General features: G+C 41.0%; 1 protein-coding gene across 9 annotated transcripts; it reads right to left on the minus strand.

Annotated features, from left to right (window-relative positions):
- Window positions 1-1353: 1353 nt before the first annotated feature.
- On the minus strand, window positions 1354-18232 carry LOC131229096 (uncharacterized). 9 transcript variants are annotated; one of them, XM_058224960.1, is made up of 6 exons: window positions 17952-18231; window positions 12029-12176; window positions 11854-11924; window positions 11139-11342; window positions 1501-1549; window positions 1354-1427 (listed from the first exon to the last, which is right to left on the minus strand). In XM_058224960.1, exons 1-6 carry the CDS (start codon window positions 18138-18140, stop codon window positions 1369-1371), a joined length of 720 nt encoding a protein of 239 aa, XP_058080943.1. In that variant the 5' UTR covers window positions 18141-18231; the 3' UTR covers window positions 1354-1368. The 9 variants fall into 9 exon arrangements, 8 of the variants coding, with proteins under 8 accessions (XP_058080943.1, XP_058080944.1, XP_058080942.1 ...); XM_058224961.1 differs by having other exon boundaries at window positions 1389-1427; window positions 1501-1539; window positions 17952-18230; XR_009163176.1 differs by lacking the exons at window positions 1354-1427; window positions 1501-1549 and adding exons at window positions 3643-3958; window positions 4054-4148 and having other exon boundaries at window positions 17952-18228.
- Window positions 18233-18341: the final 109 nt, after the last annotated feature.

An 18341-nucleotide genomic window follows, 5' to 3' on the forward strand; every position in this document is an offset into this window, starting at 1 on the left:
ATGCTGAAAACTACACCAATCCGATTTCTCAATTGATAACAAACACAACTTCCGAGGAACGGTCACATACGTCCGGACGTTATGTGAGTTCCAATACGGTCGAGCTGTGTGGGGCCACGGCCATGTTTATGTGACATCCAAACGGTTAATCAGATGAGACCCCTCTTGATATACATCCCTTAATTTAGCCTAAGAAAAAACTGACGTGGGCCACATCACAGAGGACAGCAGGGAACAATTGACGGAGAAGCCTACCTTAAGAACCATGACAGTTTCTCTTAGGGACGGTCCAAAAAAAAATGGAAGCAATCCAAGATTCAGGTAGATCATATATGATTGACCATTAGGCATTTTTAGAAATAGAAATTAAATGGTATGAAATTGCATTAAAAATAATTAACACCATTGTTACACAATCTTTCTTAGTAAAAATACTAGATTTTGTATGTTCAGTCTATAATATCATATTAAGTGAAACTTGTGTTTAGTAGATCTTTGAATTATAATCAATGGACTAAAATTTTAGGATAAACACATGCAACTCAATGTCACATTTAACGGCATGCATGGCTGAACGGCATAGGTAAAACAAATGATGTATTGAACTTTGAAATCCATCAAAAATCGTGCAAAAGATGAATGTTATAACTTATAATACGCAAGCATTCCAATTGGAAATGGCGGATGGAATTTACATGGACCAAATAAAATTCCTTACCACCTCGTCCCACATTCCAAACATAAAAACTCTCCGTGGGTTAGAAAAGTTTTGGATTAGGTTGATATTTGTGTGTTCCCTTTATCAAGATTTTTTAGAGCCCATTTGGTTAGTAAATTGTACTTACTCCACAAGTAACTTATCTTAGTTTCTACTTGTTAAGAAGATATGTATGTTTTGCAAACAACATGCTTTTCACCCTTTCCTGTCATTCATCTCTCCTATAAGTCCTAGTGCCTCTTCAAAACTAATGAAAATTAAAAATGCTAAGAAAAATTAACTATAAGGATTAAGTACTTTTAAATAAAAAAGTTATGTACTTATATGATATCTACTGCTATAAGTTTTTAAAAAAAATTTAAAAAAATAAATTAAATTAAATTAAAGAAAAAAAAAAAGAGAGAGAGCAACTTATTCAGTGGTTTCCAAACGGGCCCTTAGAACAATAGGTTGGATGGTAAATAAACATTCAATCACCACTGTTTCCTGTAATGTGGTCCACCTGAGATTTGAATCAGCTTTATTTTTCATATTATGCTCTAAAATGAGCTGTCAAAACGGTGGAGGTAAGGCACATATATCAGCATGGTCCCACAGTCAGGGATCCACCGACCCCAGCGTCCCTAGACAAGGTATAACCAAAGTTCAGCCTATTCCATAACTCCGGTGGGCCAGACCAGTGCATTTAGGGGTCTTTTAACATTGTTCCCTGTGATGTGATACACCTGAGTCCTTGATCAGCATGAATTTTTTGAATGTAGGGCGAACATCGATCAGCTTACCTGATGCGCGGTTTGGATTCCACAAACAACGCCGTGGGCCTGACAGAAGCTGCCACATATGGGATCATTCCAAAAAACAAACCAAAAAAAAATAAAAAATCGTTGATTCGTTTTTTGCCTCTGTCGCGACATACGATGGCTAGCATGTGTTGCCTCATTGAGGTCCATATGATAAAATGGCCCGATGGTTTGAGCCATCCATGTTCCTGGTATTACAATAAAGAAGCTATGGTACAATAATCAATCTTCAATGATGATTCGTACAAGTTTGTTTTTATAATCTAGCCCAATTGCATGGTTTTTAATATAATCTAGTCCAAGCTTCTCTATTAAAAATTTTCACAAAGAGTAATCTTGTCATGGTTTGTTTCTATGACCCTTACGTGTTCCCAAGATGATTTTGCTGTCAATATCTACTCGTATTGTGATCCATTTAATGAATGGTATAGTTTTGTATGTATTAAAAAGAATTAATATTTATTGACCAAGGGGTACGTTTCCAGGTTTAGTTCTACGGTCCAGTTCAGTTCTACGGAACTCAAAACCGAGAACCGAACTGAATTAACCGATTCTTTGATTTTCGGATCCAGAACCGGACCGGTGCACTTCAGAATGGACCAAATCATGCGGTCTGGTCATTCCAGTCCCAAGGAACCATAGGAGCTTCCCCTTCTGTAAAGGTTGCCTGAGCTCAAATATGAACCATCCAAATAGTGGGACCAACTGTAGATTGGTCCCAGTCTATGGACAGTGACTCCCACTACTTGAGCTGTTTCGATTGGTGGTATACAGTACTAGTCGCCCAGCTATGGAGTGGAGCACCATGCCACTCGATCACCAGCGTCCGTTCCCCTAGTGAGCCCACATGTTGAGATGATGAGATGAGCGTAACTGTCCATGTTCTCGATGCTGTGCGTTGTGGTTGTAGGCCACCATAAGAAACATCTGCTGGACGAATGATGCTGACCATCACTGATGAATGTAGAACATTGAATCTCTTTCTTTCTCTCTCTCAAATAAGGGCATGTTTGGATTTGGAATTACTGCTGTAAAGTAATGGAAAAGTGGCAGTCGGTACGATTTTACCGCCACAAAATCAAATGCCGCAATCGTCAGTCAAATGCACACGTTTTGGAATTACTGATGTAAAGTAACGGAAAAGTGGCAGTCATTACGATTTTACCACCACAAAATCAAATGCAGCAATCGCCGGTCAAATGCACACGTTTTCAAGTGTAAAGGAATTTGTAAATCTCAAACTCAAATATGCACCTCAATGCATAAATTTAATGATTTGATATTAAAATGGTTATGCAATATGCTTTGCATTTCACCTTCAATTTGGCTGCAAGTGCAGTTTAGTTGACTGAGAAATATGAAGGTCGATCAAACTATGCTGTGATGTTCTCAGTGGATCGAAGAATATTTGATTGATCAAGAGTTTCTCTTGATAGCTCGGTTGACTGAAGGTCGATCAAAGTTGCGACCAATGGTTTGCACATTTTTTGTATAAGTACAGGGTATTTAAGGCTTGTTTCAAATTAGGAATCGAATCAACAAGTGTTTTCTTTCAAGAGGCAAGAATTTTGCCAAGGGAGAGAGTTTCTACACTTGTGAGTATTTGGGAAGAAATTTTCTCAAGAGATCTAGGGTTTCGTAGATGTGTGCATCGCAAGAAGAGATTCAGGTTTTATCTGTAATTGAAGAAGGTAAGTGGGGTAATCTCTAAGGTTTTGATTATAATGAATTTCTGACACTTTGTGCCATGTTTTTTTCATAAGGGTTTTCCACATAAAATATTGTTGTGTTATATGTGTGATTGCTTTATTCATTATTCTGCTTTATTGTGATTGTTTTATCTTCGTTATATGTACTTTCGCAAAACATATAGATTGACGGTGGTCTTAAATCCGAATTTTTAATACCTAGGGTTAATCTAAGTTTGTTAGGGGGTTCGAATCCCAATAAAGTGATATTAGAGTGCCAGGTCCAAGGACGTTTCGAGAATTTAGCGAATATGTCATGGTTGAAATTCGATATACATAAATTCGATTAAAAGAACCATTTTATTTTTGGATGTGAAAGGTAAAGGAAATTCTAGTCTCACTAGGGACGAGCAAGGCATTGTTGAAAACTAAACCGGAGAAAATGTCGGATGATAATTGGAGCGATCTCGGAGAGAAAGTTATGAGCACCATCCATTTGTCTGTCGGATGAGGTTATATACAATGTCTTGGATGAAGAATCTTATTAGAAAATATTGAAGAAACTAGAAGACATATACATGTTGAAGTCTCTCACAAATAAGTTATCTGTCTGCAGATGAAGGATCGGATATTCTGGAGCATATGAACTTCTTTACAAAGCGATATAGTGAGTTGTTAACCCTCTATTAGTTGCATTTGCAAATGCAAAATCAACAAATTTCACAACTCCACTTAAGTATGCATTATTCACCCTATATCATCCAATGAAATTAAAGGACATGTCAAACCAATGCATCTTAACGATTGGGCCATAACAATTGGAATGAGAAGTTACTAATTGAGGTACCTTGATAAATGAATCCAAGTCTTATCCATCACGATGTTCCTCAGCCACTCCGACGAGATAGTAAAAATACAGCAAAACTATAGTTTGACAAATTTCTAGGAAGAAGATGACGAAAAAGAGACAATTGTTAGTTAGCATGTTTAGTACCCTGAAAAACCATCAAGCACACCACATACTAGATTTTAAGCATTCCTCTTGTTTGTGTGTGCATGTGCATATGTTACAACCCATTTTATGGTAAACCAGTCATGGGCTCAAAAGGAGACAATTGTTAGTTAGCATGTTCAGTACCCTGAAAAACCATCGAGCACACCACCTACTAGATTTTAAGATTTCCTCTCGTTTGTGTGCGTGTGCATATGTTACAACCCATTTTATGGTAAACCAGTCATGGGCCATTGGATTTCAAACATTCATCGTGTGTGTGTGTGTGTGTGTGTGTGTGTGTGTGTGTGATGGCTTCCTAGCAACAATTGCAGATTTAGAATTGGTTTTCCAAAATGAATTTAACAATCCATTTTTGTGTTCCCACCTTTTGCAGCAGATGGGATGCAGTGCACTTAAAATATCCATATGGATAATTTCAAGACCCTCCTGAAGTTATTTGCTGTTGATATGGGATACTTTTTATGGATTTAAATATGAAAATGGAGCATACATTGAATATGTTGTTATTTGGATGTTTATCTAAAATCTTGTGACTGATATATTGTGATTTATGTTAAATTTTGATGTTTAGGAAAGTGGGAGAGGTCATTGTTATGAAAAGAATACTTTTGGAACTATAAAAAAACAAAAAACAAAACAAAACAAAACAGTTATCCCGACCATACACATCATGCTAAAACAACTTCCTTGACCTGCAATTCCATAGAAAAATTTAAGCAACTCCGATACCATGAGTGTAATTTCATCCTACAAAATGTCATTCCGACTACCTACAAAATTATTAAAATTTCTCGATTATTAGCTGTCGTAACCGACTAATTTTCCAAATGGTGTGTAAATGTCCTAAAGCCAGTCCCATTTGAGCTTTGCTTTATTTTTTTTTATTCTTTCATTAACTCCAAAACTAGACTTATTAAGGTTTCTTTTAACTTTTAAATCACCTTAAATCGAGTTGTATTGAAGGAGATGAAATTTTGAAATCAGGGTATGTAAGTTGTCCAATGCAGTATTTTACAACCACATTGAGCTGCGTCAATAATATATATCCAGACTACTTAAATCGAAGAGGAAAAAAAAAAAGTAAAAAAATATGATCGCACATACAAGGGATTGAAGAAGGGAAATCAAGATTAAGGAAATCATCTCTCATAAAATCCACCAAAGAAGGAGAAGAGGATTGAGTAAGCACTCTCCCAATTCTCCTTCAATTCTTTAATTCAATTCTCAATATCCTCAATAACAGAAAATGAAGTATTTATACATCTTTCTAACAAATCTTGGTGATTAGTGTGCTAATAACAACTAACCCTCAACTAAATGCAACTACCTTAGCTAATCTCCCAACTTCTTAACTAATTGCACAACGAAAGGACTAAACGATACAGGACAACTAACCACTTGCTTTAAAAGCTCGAACTGATAGAGTATGGTGAATCAATCCCTTTATCTCATGTCTCAGGCCTCACATCTCATGGGTTAGATCATCAGCCGAACCCCCCTCGTGGGCCCCTACATCACATGGGTTCTGCCTCACACTAGCCATCCACCTCACACAGGCCGCCCAACCCCCGAGTGTGCCCCCGCATCCCATAGGCCACTCCACTCAAGCCCAGTGTAAATATGTCATTGCATTAATCACTCCCGGTGAGGAGTATCAAACACAAGACATCTTGCTTTAATACCACTTTGACGCAAGACAACTAACCATTTGCTCTAAAAGCTCGAACTGATAGAGTCGCATCCCATAGGCCACTCCACTCAAGCCCGGTGTGAATATGTCATTGCATTAATCACTCCCGGTGAGGAGTCTCAAACACAAGACATCCTACTTTAATACCACTTTGACACAAGACAACTAACCACTTGCTCTAAAAGCTCGAACTGATAGAGTGTGGTGAATCAATTCATTTATCTTATAGCCCAGGCCCCACATCCCATGGGTTAGGTCATCGGCCGAACCCCTCTCGTGGGCCCCACATCACATGGGTTCCGCCTCACAAGAGCCACCCGCCTCACACGAGCCGCCCATCCCAAGTGTGTCCCCACATTCCACGGGCCACCCCACTCGAGCCCCAAGTGAAAATGCCCCTGCATTAACCATACGTTAAATATTCCTAAATCCCAAATGTAGTAAAAAAAGATTTTTTTTTAAAATCAAAACAAGACACAAAAGCATGCTACTCCTGGCAGGTGGGAATACCATTGTCATGAATCATGGAAGGGTTGATCACTAGCGAGAAAGATTATTTCTGGTACCCGGTAAAAGTTTGCCTTTATGCTCATGCATCTAAGGCAACCAAAGAGATTACTCTCACACGCAACAAGTTGGACTGCTTAGTTACAGATCAACTAACACATGACTACCGACATGGGATTTTTGTATGACTTGTCCAAAATGGTTGACCCCACCATGAGTATCACCTAGCACAAAAATCAGGCCAGTCCACTTATCATGTGGGCCAGGCATGTATAAGGCTAAGCCTCTACAACCACATGGTGACTTGGTATGCAGGTGCAAGATCCAAGCTGGTCCTAGCATGTAGATTGCATGGTCCCTCTCTGAGCATGATCCCAGAATGACAAAGAATGGAAAGAAGCCGATCAACATTATTTTATGAATCGAAGCTTTTTGGTGCATCCAGCAAAACGCAGACAGATCTACAAAAAATCCAGATCTACAATGGTGATTAGGAAATACATAAAATTTGGGTGTGGGCGCTTTAACCAGATCTACAAAAAATCCAGACATCATTGCCTAAATCACCATTTGGCTGAGAGATTCAAGCAGAGCACATCCCATCTGCCCCCAAAAGGCAGAAACACCTAAACAGTCTCAAGAAAACATAATCAACTGATAAACCAAGAAACACCTAAACATAGTCTCAAGAAAACATAATCAACTGATAAAGCAAGACAGGAATATTTCTTCCTCTTTCGAATCCCTCAATTTTGTACAGAACATCAAACATTCTTGTTCGAACTCTGAAATTACACAAACAAAGAACAGAACAAACAACAATTCACAGAAATTTGAATGAAAATAAGAAAACAGAGAAAAAACAAGACTCATCACAAAACAAAGCAATAGACCAGCTAAGAAAAGCCTTGTGCACGAAACCCTAACAGAAACTTAGCAAAAGGTGAAAAAAATATCATCTGTGGACCTCGAAATTCGGCCTGCAGCGAGCAAAATTGGATGTCTGAGATCAGAGCTGGAAATCGATGTGTGGATGTTTGGAGCAAGCCAAACCCTAATTTCTTTTCTTCTTGATTTGGGTTTGTTTGGAGGAAGCCAAACCCTAAAATGATTGTTACCACCGCTATCTATAGATGAATTGTTGAGGGTCAAATATTGCATATTAGACCCCTGTTATTGCTTGGTTTTATGTACATAATAATGCTTAGCGTCCTATTTTAATCGTGTTTTTGTTGCAAGGTGAATTTAGGAGCTTGGACTGAAAAAGGGTATTAAAAGCATGAATTTAACGCTCAGAAATCACCAAGGCAAGGGACGGAGCCTGAGGACCCTAAATTAACCGTACACGTCGAATTTCAGTCATTGGATCCTTGTGGTAGTGGCCCAACAGACAGATCAGCTCCTAAAATACTGATCTGGGGCCCACCGGATATATGTATATGCTTCAATTTTGGTCTCAACCCCTTAAACGGGGTGGCAAAACGAATGGACGGAGCGGATGTTGCATATACATCACAGTGGACCCCACATGTACACACGCGTGTACATAGTACACGTAGACCTGCTGTGCACCGAATCGACCAGAGCAGTCAGCGACCGCTAACCTGACAAATTTGAAAAGGATTTGAAAATCCTTCTTCCTGTTGCGCAAACGGAAACGGGGACTTGCGGATGATTGTAGATGGGCCGCCATCCCAGGCCAAACGGCTGATCGGGACCGTCCATCAAATGTAAACAAACCGTCTGATCCAGGCCTAGGAGAGAAATTGAAGAAAGACAACGAAGAACGATTTTCAACCGTCCAAACGGAAGACAGACGGTGCCAAGAGAAACTCTGTGGGCCACACCGAATCTAAACGGAATCACGCCATCTCCGATCGGAATTGTGAGGCGAAACTAATGGACGGGGTGGATGTCTCAGACACTGGAGTATGTGGACCCCACTGATATCACCGACTCCAACAGCGTAAATCAATTTCCGCACCGCGCGCAATAATGGTTCCGACAGGAACTGTTATGGCCCACCTCGAAGATCTGGATGGATGATCCGGACCATCCAGACGTTAGAAACGTAAGGTTCGACTCTGTCCATGCTAGCAGCAATTTTTCAGAAGAAGTGTGGTGTTATGTAGGTGGCCCTGATCATGGTTATGCAGCAAAACAGATTTGCATGCGTTCGGGATTCTTGCTGCGCAAAGCACCTACGACCAACACCTCGGCCCCAATCAGGACCGTCCAAGCTCCACAAACAAAGGATCCGAACCCCTCCATGGAATCAGAACAGATTAGAAGTAGGACGAGGCCTTCACACCGCTCCGATCTTCATATCCAAGAAAAGAAATTTATTTTTTGTCACGGCGCAGCAGGCTACGCATGCCACTAGCGTGCGCAAGAAACATCTTCCCATGGCTATAAAAGGAAGCCTCTCACAGCCGGGGATGGGGAGGTGGACGTGAGAATCATCCAAGAGGGCAGCCGTGGAGGCATTCAAGCATCTGACGAGTGGAGGACGTGGAGACCGACTAGGAGTTTTCCTTCTTCCCTTTTGTTTTCTATTTTTTCCTAAGAGATTTTAATCTAATCATGTTTATGATAGGCTAAACCTCTTAGCTAGGGCTAAGAGGTGAAGCTTGTAGTGTGATGGGTAGTTTCCTACGGCTTTGATTCATGTTAAGTTGAACTGACTTTGATTCTAGTTTGATTAATAGGAAAGCTTTCAATTTTTAATGGTTTGTTGTAACTTAAATTACAATGGATCTGCGCTAGCTTTGAGCATGTTCTTTTCCTTATTGAGATTATGAACGTGGGAGCCCTGTTGTTCACCATCACCTCATGGGCATGGTTGGATGATGGAATCCTTCCTAACGTTCATAACTTTCTCAGATTGAATGTGGATTGGTTAAATTCTGTTGTTTGGGCATGGTTTTATGATAGAATCAATTCTAATTCTCATACCTCTCATCTCTTGAAAACTGGATCAAAGGAAGTTCAAATTTGGTTTTTAATGATATATCTTCCAACTGGATGAAGATGAGACTCTAAATCCAGTTATGTTCTTAAATCAAGCATAAATCTCCCTGATCTCTACAAGTGGATCCTTGGAAACCCTAGTTTCCCACCTTTGAATTTTACAAGTTTTAGTTTAATACTTCACTATTATTCTCTTAAATTCCTCTGATTTAGATTACATCTTTATCTAGTTCTAGTTCTAGTTACTTTCAGAATACGTACAAGGTTCAGTCCCTGTGGATTCAACCTCGGTCTTACCGAGATTATTACTACATCGCAACCTTATACTTGGGGTGTGAACATGAATTAAAAACAATGTAAAGAAAATTTTCAATGGCTCTCATTTGACTCTAAAATCAAAGATAACGATCATATTTAAATCATGACTACGGGTCCATATCTACCTCTGTATAAGGATTTATCCAATTTTCAAACCATCATACCATACAATTCATGCACAAAGGAAAATGGATTGTCTTTGAAATTCACATGCTAAGTGCCAAAAGAGAGAGAGAGAGAGAGAGAGAGAGAGAGAGAGAGAGAGAGAGAGAGAGAGAGAGAGAGAGAAGAAGAAGAAGAAGAGCAATTTAAAATGGATCAATCTCTTTTAAATCTAAGTTGCATCCTAACAGAAGGAAATCTGTGTTGTGGACAAATTACGTGATATGCGACCGGCCTCTTTTCTCAACATACAACCGGTTTTTCAATTCTAAAAGTGGGGTCCATGCTAAAGTTATCTAGACCATCATCTGTTTCATCCCACTGTGGATGGACTGGGACAGAGCATTCACCTTTCAATCTATGGCCTACAAATAGACAGTAACGAAGAGGAAAATATCAACAGTGCGAATTCAACTGAAAAAGAAAATGCCAAAATGGGTGCACATTCTACCTCTTTCTATTTCTTCTTCTTTCTTCAAAACCCAAGAATGCCCAGACTGAGCTCTAGGGTTTCTTGCTGAGAGATTTCAGTGTTTTCAGTATGGGGATGGCAGGGAGTGGGGAAGTTGAGAATCATGAGACAGGTGGTCTCAGCAGCGATGGAGGAATTGGGAGGATCTAGTCATCTGTTTGATGTCATCATACGAGTAAGAGAACCAGGGATCGAGAGTCTTGCAAAGAAAATGCAGAAGAGAATAGGAGCACCAGGGATCGAGAGTCTTGCAGAGAAGATGCAAAAGAGACTAAGAGTGCCAGTGGTCGAGAGTCCTGAAGAGGAGTTGGAGAAGATTTGGGGGCATGGGCAGAGAGAGAGAGAGAGAGAAAGAGCAATGGGTTTGGGAACGTCAGTTTTATTCTTCATCACCAGTGGTTATTGCTTATTGCCGGTAAAAGCAATGGGTTTGGGAACGTCAGTTTTATTCTTCATCACCGGTGGTTATTGCTTATTGCCGGTAAAAGTCCACCAGTAAAGACTTTTAGGGGTGGTATCTTTTAAATTAGGGGCGGTCATACGAAAGCGCTGGTAATTAATACCTACACCGGCTGTGTATGTTGGCCACCGGTAATTTCCCTATTTCTTGTAGTGTGCAGTCGTGTGGGAAGATTCAATTTTGAATTATGAATGAATGAATGGGTGTTGCCCAAACAGGCCTTTTGTTTTCGTTTTGTTTACATAAACTGAGTCCCAAAATTGTAGGAGAGAGAAGAATAGATCAAAACTGTAACTTATTCATCCTATTGTTTTGTTTCCAGTACTAACAAAACTTACTTGCATTTCTCTAGCAATGGAAGGTAGCCATTCCTCTCCCCTGAGCCTTTTCAGTTCTGTGACTCTTTCTTCCTCCTTTTTTGCCGCGGCTTTTGCTGCGGCATCTTTAGCTTCAAATCTAGCCAATGATCTCTGGCATGCGGCTTTTGCTGCAGCCATTATGGCAATGCCGTCAACAGAAACAGATTCAACACGACGTCGAAACTGCAAGAGAGGCAAGGCAAAATTATATTAGAAGCACAAGAAATGCAAAGATTACTTTCGGGAGTTGAATATTGAATCTGACTCTCCAAGGCATGCCAATGTGACACGTGTGAATGCAAGCTGTCCAGCAGGTAGGCCCCAACATAGGTTCCAAGGCCTGAAAGTCTATCTGGTCACGTATGTGAAATGGATAAGTAAAAAATCATCGACCCGTAGTACCCATTCAATGGACATTTGTCACTGCCCTTGATGACCCAACTCGCCAGACTTTCAAACGGTGGAACATAAATGCTGAGGCTCACCTGAAGAATAGCATGCAAGGGTATGGAGGCGATGAATTCTGTGTTGCCGTTACAAAATTCTACTCACGAAAGTGGCCTCAACAGTGCTCCACAGGAACATGATTCAAAATCCTACTCAAACAAGTAGGCCTTAGCAGGACTACAGAAATGGGTTGGAAAACAATAATAAAAAGAAATGAATTCTCAGAAAAATAATGAACGGCTTCAACCTTCTTTGATTTCTCATCAACTTCTTCTCCAGGAAGGATTCTCGGTCTTTTAGTTGGCCGTGGATATGCATCTGATAATAAACATCAAGCTTGAATTTCTTCTTGAAATTGGCAATGAGCTTGCTTCATAGATCATGGCATCATAATACAGTTGGACATAAAGAAATATGCATACCAACAGGATCGAATATTATTCCCGGAGGTGCTTGGCTGAATAATCGAATGCCACCTTCGCTTCTCTCAGGACTTCCATCCAAGGCTGGGGTGGGATCTTTTACCATCACCAAATTCTTATCAACGAGATCATCCAAAAGCTTTTGTGCCTGCCATCAAGTGCAATAAGAATTACAGTTCCACAAAAACTAATACAGTATAAAATTTAAAATCAAGCACCTTGGTATGATGGCATTATGGTCTGGAGATAAGTTCTCATAAGATATTGGTCTCTCCATCAACACTCTCCCAACAACCTCCACTACTATGGCAACCTATGTAACTTGGACATGAATGTTTGTGTTGTGAGTCTCAAATGCAGATATGGTGGATATGGTGGCTTTTAAACGTCGGAATCGGGGACACATTTTTTTTTTTAATAGGCAACAAGGAAAATATATTAAGAGAGAGAAAAAGAGATACAAGCTAAAGGAGGAAAGGAGCTAACTGCTGAGATAGCAGAAAGACCCTAGCCTCCTAAAAAACAAAGATCGACACCTTTCAGACCCTTTACATTAGCAGCCCATTCAACTATAAGCCTTTTGGCTCTACCCCCAACAACAGAACCCAAGGAAGCAACATTGTTAAAGCATCTCTCATTCCTTTCTAACCAAACCGACCACCAGATGGCCAAGATGGCCATATTCCAAATGAGGGATCTAGTTTTTCCTAGCTTGAGACCATGCCATGCCGTTAAGAGACTATGAGCCGAATCCGGGCTAAACCAGGAGATGCCGAACCTCTGACAAAAGTCTGCCAAATTTTGGGAAATAAGAGGGCAATGCACCAGGAGATGATTCACCGATTCCACACTATGCATACAGCATAAACAGATATTAACAATCAGCAAACCTCTCTTATTGAGGTTATCGATAGTCAGGATTTTGTTGCAATCCGCTAACCAACCAAAACAAATGATCTTAGGGGGCACCGAAAGTCTCCATATGAAAGGGGAAGCGGGGGCAGGAGAGATCGGAGGGGGAGATAAATACGAGTATAGGGATTTGACCATGAAGGTGCCGAATTTATCTATCTTCCAGATAAGCTTATTTGTAGCTGACGAAAGCGGTGAAGTTTTGGATATGCAGTCGAGGAGATCCGCAAATTCTGAAATCTCCTTATCACGAAGGTTTCTTGAGCATCTGACATCCCATACTAAACTCCCTAACGAGAGAGAATAGCAATCCGATATAAGAACGTGTTTGTCTGGAACCAGCTGGAATATATTAGGAAACTGGGTTTTCAGTAACACCTCTCCCACCCATAGGTCTTCCCAAAAACGAATGCAAGACCCACTCCCCACCTCGAAGTTGATATTTTGGATGACAGCATGCTTCGATTGGAGGATACCTTTCCACAGGTGAGAGGCCCTATAATACAAGGAAGCTTTAGTCCACCAGCCCCCCATGGATGTACCGTATTTCCCTTTAACAATCAACGCCCATAGGGCCTCAGGATTAGCTCCTAATCTCCACGTCCATTTACCAAGCAGCGCCAGGTTCATTCTCCTCAAAATTTTAACGTTAGCTCCTCCTTCTTTGAAGACCTTGCAAACTTCCTTCCATTCGAGGAGATGCATCCTGTTCTGAGTATCCTTCCCAGACCACAGGAAGTCTCTTCTAACGATTTCGATGGCTTTCAAAACAGAGGTCGAACATCGAAACAGCGACATGAACTACAGAGGAAGATTGGAGAGGGCGGCGTTAATAAGGGTCAGCTTGCCACCAAGAGACAGATACCGGCATTTCCATGTCGCCAAATATTTCTGGAATTTTTCAATAATTCTATCCCACATCCTTTTGGGAGGAGGGCCAATGACAAGGGGGAGACCCACAAATGAAGAAGGGAAGGAGCCAAGAGGACATCCGAGGGTGGCTGCAAACAACTTGAGATTCTCCAACTGAACATTAACCCCAAACAATTTTGACTTAGCCATATTGATACGGAGGCCGAACACCGCTTCGAAGCAATACAACGCCGTTTGCATATTAGAGGCGTAAGTTAAAGAGGCCTCCAGGAAGATAAGCGTGTCGTCAGCAAATTGAATATGCGTAACAGGGTTGGGCAGCCCTGGCATAGATAAACCCTTCAAGATTCCTTCTTCCTGACCCTTGAGCATCATTTGAGAGAAGGCTTCGCTGATAAGAAGGAAAAGGAGAGGGGAGAGGGGATCCCCCTGACACAGCCCTCTCGAACTCTTGAAGAAACCGTAAGGAGATCCATTCAGCAACACAAAGAAGTGAGCCAAACTAACACAAGCTTGAATCCAAGATCTCCATTTGGGCCCGAAACCCATTCAAGAAAACATATATTGGAGGAATCGGGGACACATTTGTACAAATATTTAAATAATAAAATATTGTATTAAGATAGCATTGTAATTAGCTACGGCTGTATTGGCTGTTCACTAACGACAGCTGTATTGGCCCAAAACAACCAAATTCAGGGCAATACAAGGTGATATGGCCCCATATCAATGGTGAATGATAAGGTACATTCTTTGCCAAGGTGGTCCAAATAATCAACCCAATCATACTCCCACTTCTGTTAGATGCACTTGGGCTTGTTCAGCAAAGTTAGTTGTTCAAATTCAGGGAACCTACACCCATAGGCTTCCCTTCCAAAGAACCTGGCCTAAATGGCACTCTTCAGATCTAGGAGACCTGATTCCACGGATGTTGAAGTGGTCGCTCTCCAAATTTGGCTCCTCTTGTACCCACATGACAAAGTTCTCACCTGAGGGCACTCTCTTGATTAGTCGAGGTTGAGATCATTTGTACTTGCCACTTTTCATCAGCTTGTCCTGCCGGACCCCTTCAGCAGCCAAGGTTGCTCATCACTTTTCGCACATGATTGACCAAGTTACAATGCCTTTAGAAAGCGTCAGCATTAGAGTGATCCCCTCTCTAAGCCTTGATGCATGTACCATAGGCCTATTTTCTATTATGGTAATCATATCTCTAATTGATCCAGTTGGCTTTCCATTTTGGTCATCGCCAGCAAGAAGGCAGCTTCATGATTTCAAGTGGTAGCATCTTATTAGTTCAAGCCGAATGTCCTGGTACGTTCTATGGCTAGTTGTAATTCACTAAGCTACAACCGACTCCACTTTTCATCTATAAGAGGAGGACCTTCCTCTTATTAACTAATTTGAGAGATCAAAAGCGGAGACTCTTAAGTCTACAATTAGATAGTGATAAAGCCCCTGGTCCTTATGGCTATCCAATAGCTTTTTTTTGTATCTTTCTGGCATTTGATTAAAGATGATTTGATGAAATTCATTGATGATTTCTTCTGCTCTAGTCGTCTTCCCTTGTAAATGGGTTGTACTTTTATTGCTTTGATCCCAAAGTTAAAAGGGGCTGAGAACCTTAAGGATTTTAGACCAATTAGTTTAATCAGCAAACCTGACAAGATCCTCACTAAGGTCCTTAGCCAGAGGGTGAGAAATGTGCTCCCAAATATTATTTCCCCTAATCAAAGTGTTTTTGTTTATGGAATGTAGATTCTGGACAGTGTTTTAATTGCTCATAAATGCCTGGATTCTTGTTCGAGATCAGGTTGTGTCAGAGTTATGTATAAGTTAGACCTAGAAATGGCTTATGATCATGTTGAAAAGTCTTCCTTGGACAACATGATGGTCCGGATGGGTTTTGAGGGGGAAACGGAGACATTGGATTTCAGCTTGTGTCTCTTCAGCCAAGTTTTTTGTTTTAATTAATGGGTCTCTTTTGGTTTCTTCAAAGCCTCCCAGGGTTTAAGATAGGGGGATCCTCTTTCCCCCTTTCTCTGTCCTTGTTTTAGAGGCTCTTAGTTGCATGCTCTCTAAAGGGCAGGAGGAGGTTCTTTTCCAAGGATTTATACTGGAAATTTTTCCTAATAGGATTAGTTATCTTCAATTTGTTGACGATACTTTGCTCTTTTGCAAGGCTAAGGATTTCATGGTGGATTTTTTAGGTATGGCTGTTTGTTGGTTTCAACTTGTCTCAAGTCCAAAGTTAAGTTTGCTAGAAGTGAATTTTGCGGGATTAATTTGCCTAGTGAAGAGACTCTGTCCTTTGCTGAATCCTTTGGTTGTAGTGATGACTCTAGAGTTGTACACAAGCCAAGCTAGCTCAAAAAGCTCGCTTTAACTCAACTCGGTTTAACTTGGATCGCCTTGTCCCAAAAGGGGGATTCCAGACGGGCCAAGGCTTGTTTGACTCAGCTAGTTAAAAAACAAGCCAAGGTCGAGCAGCAGGTAGCTCAGCTCGGCTCGACTTGGCTTGAAGCTCGACTCCAACCTCGACTCGGCTCGACCTCAACCCTGTTAATTTCATCTGTTTGAAGGAGGTTAATTATTCATATTATTTTGTTATTAGTAGTGTTGAATGGATTACACTTTTAAATTACTAGTTTAACATTTGTTATTTTTTGTTAAACATATATCTCTAAAATATTGATGGTGTTGAATGGATTACACTTTTGGCTTTACTATTCTTTAAATTATATGTATCGTTCATATCTTGTTTTTAGGCTTTTAGCTGTTACTAAAGATAGCTCGGCTCAACTCAACTCGACTCGACTCAACTCAATCTAAGCTCAACTCAGCTCAAACCATCGGCTCGAGGCGAGCGAACATGTTGAGCTAGAAAGCCAAGCCAAGCTAAGCTCGAGCTAGGGTTAGAGTGGGGCCAATATGAACTGAGCTTGGCATAGCTCAACTCGATGTACAGCTGTAGCTGGCTCTCTCCCTACTACTTATTTTGGTCTCCCTCTATGTATTGGCAAATCTCCTCTTCACCTTTGGGACAAAGTTATTGAGCGGCTGGAGAGAAAGCTCTCCCCCTGGAAGTGTAAAAGGCTGAGCGGTGCAGGGGATTAAGATCTTTTCCCATATTTCAATGTTCTTTCCTCGACGAGTGCGTCCCATTTCCCTAGACTAATGACACAATTCACAAAAAAATTATATATTACCACAAACGAACTAGGGCTTACCTAAAACTCTATGTGAAATTACTAAATTGCCCTCTGGACATGCGAAAGTGCTAGCTGGACGAACAGTACACCTTTGATGATTAGGTCAGGCTCCATAGATCCTAACACAAGCCTCCTTAGCATTTCAATAAACAGATGACAAATACTATTGTGCAGCTCATATCATAGAAATTCCAAGCAGCTCCCTCATGGCACAAATGGCAAACATGTGAGGTGATCAGGAATGTTCATCTGGCAGGCCACTGCATGGATAGGCCACATCCCAAAAGTGAGAAAATTGTACTGGCAACAGCCATCAGTGGCTGGGAGAAGGAATGGTTACCCCGGGCAACTGTTAACATTCAACCAGAGAAAGCGGCAAAAACTGGCGTATCAGATTTGTCCAGCCACTGCATTGGCCCAGTCAATTGACAGTCCCAATCACAATAACACATGCTTACCACGTATACTGTCAGCTGTGAGGAGGAAGCTGCATAGAACTTCCACACAGCGATACAATCGAATGGAACAGAACAGAACTTATGAACACATCTCATCGGTTACTTGTCAGTTACAAACTTGTGTCGTTGCTGTTTGAATGACAAATAGCCATGGAAATGGAATCTCACTCAGATTATTGGCACAGATTATCAGAATCTTAAGGGGGCGTTTGGATGCCTGTAACTTCCTAAAATGTAATAAGTCACTTACAGGTGGTGTTTGGGAAGGGGATTCAGATGTAAGTAACTTGCTTAAAGGCTAACGTTCGATTTTTCAAAAAGGGGGGAAAGCAAGTAAGATGCTTTCAGTGCAATTAGTGATTTCAGGCTAACGTTCGATTTTTTTCAAAAAGCTATTTCAGTGCAATTACAATCTCAGTAAAATGCAATCAATCACAGTTGTAGAGAGAGAGAGAGAGAGAGAGTTACCTTGATTTGGAAGAGCTTGAAAGTACGAGATTCTGAGTTCTTCTCCTTTCGGGGATTGTCTTCGGCTGTTTTGATTGAACCGCTGATGTTTGGAGTAGTGAGATTGAAATCTGCAGTGACGGAATCGATGGCTGCTCTCCAATCGGCATCTCCATCTTCCGCTCCGCTGCTGCTACTGTTCCCGCCCATCCCTTCTCTCTCTCTCTCTCTCTCTCTCAGGAGAAAGAGGAGAACTAATCACCTACAGCCGGGTGTATGCTACAACTCCGCAACAAATCATGCCGGTCCATTCATCAGGCGGCCTCACTATCAGAATATATGGACAGGCGCGCTTCGGTTCATCCCTGTGGAGCCCACCGAGATGTACGTGCCTTACATCCACGCCGTCCA

Source organism: Magnolia sinica, chromosome 16, assembly GCF_029962835.1.
Source record: "Magnolia sinica isolate HGM2019 chromosome 16, MsV1, whole genome shotgun sequence".
In the NCBI taxonomy this organism is placed as follows: domain Eukaryota; kingdom Viridiplantae; phylum Streptophyta; class Magnoliopsida; order Magnoliales; family Magnoliaceae; genus Magnolia; species Magnolia sinica.

Coding starts and splice junctions, on each gene's coding strand:
- LOC131229096 (XM_058224959.1), bottom strand. CDS start 18,140: ATGGGCGGGAACAGTAGCAGCAGCGGAGCGGAAGATGGAGATGCCGAT. Junction 11,343..11,853: donor TTGATGAGAAATCAAAGAAG/GTTGAAGCCGTT, acceptor CCTCTCTTGCAG/TTTCGACGTCGTGTTGAATC. Junction 1,550..11,138: donor CCATTGCTAGAGAAATGCAA/GTAAGTTTTGTT, acceptor CATATGTGGCAG/CTTCTGTCAGGCCCACGGCG.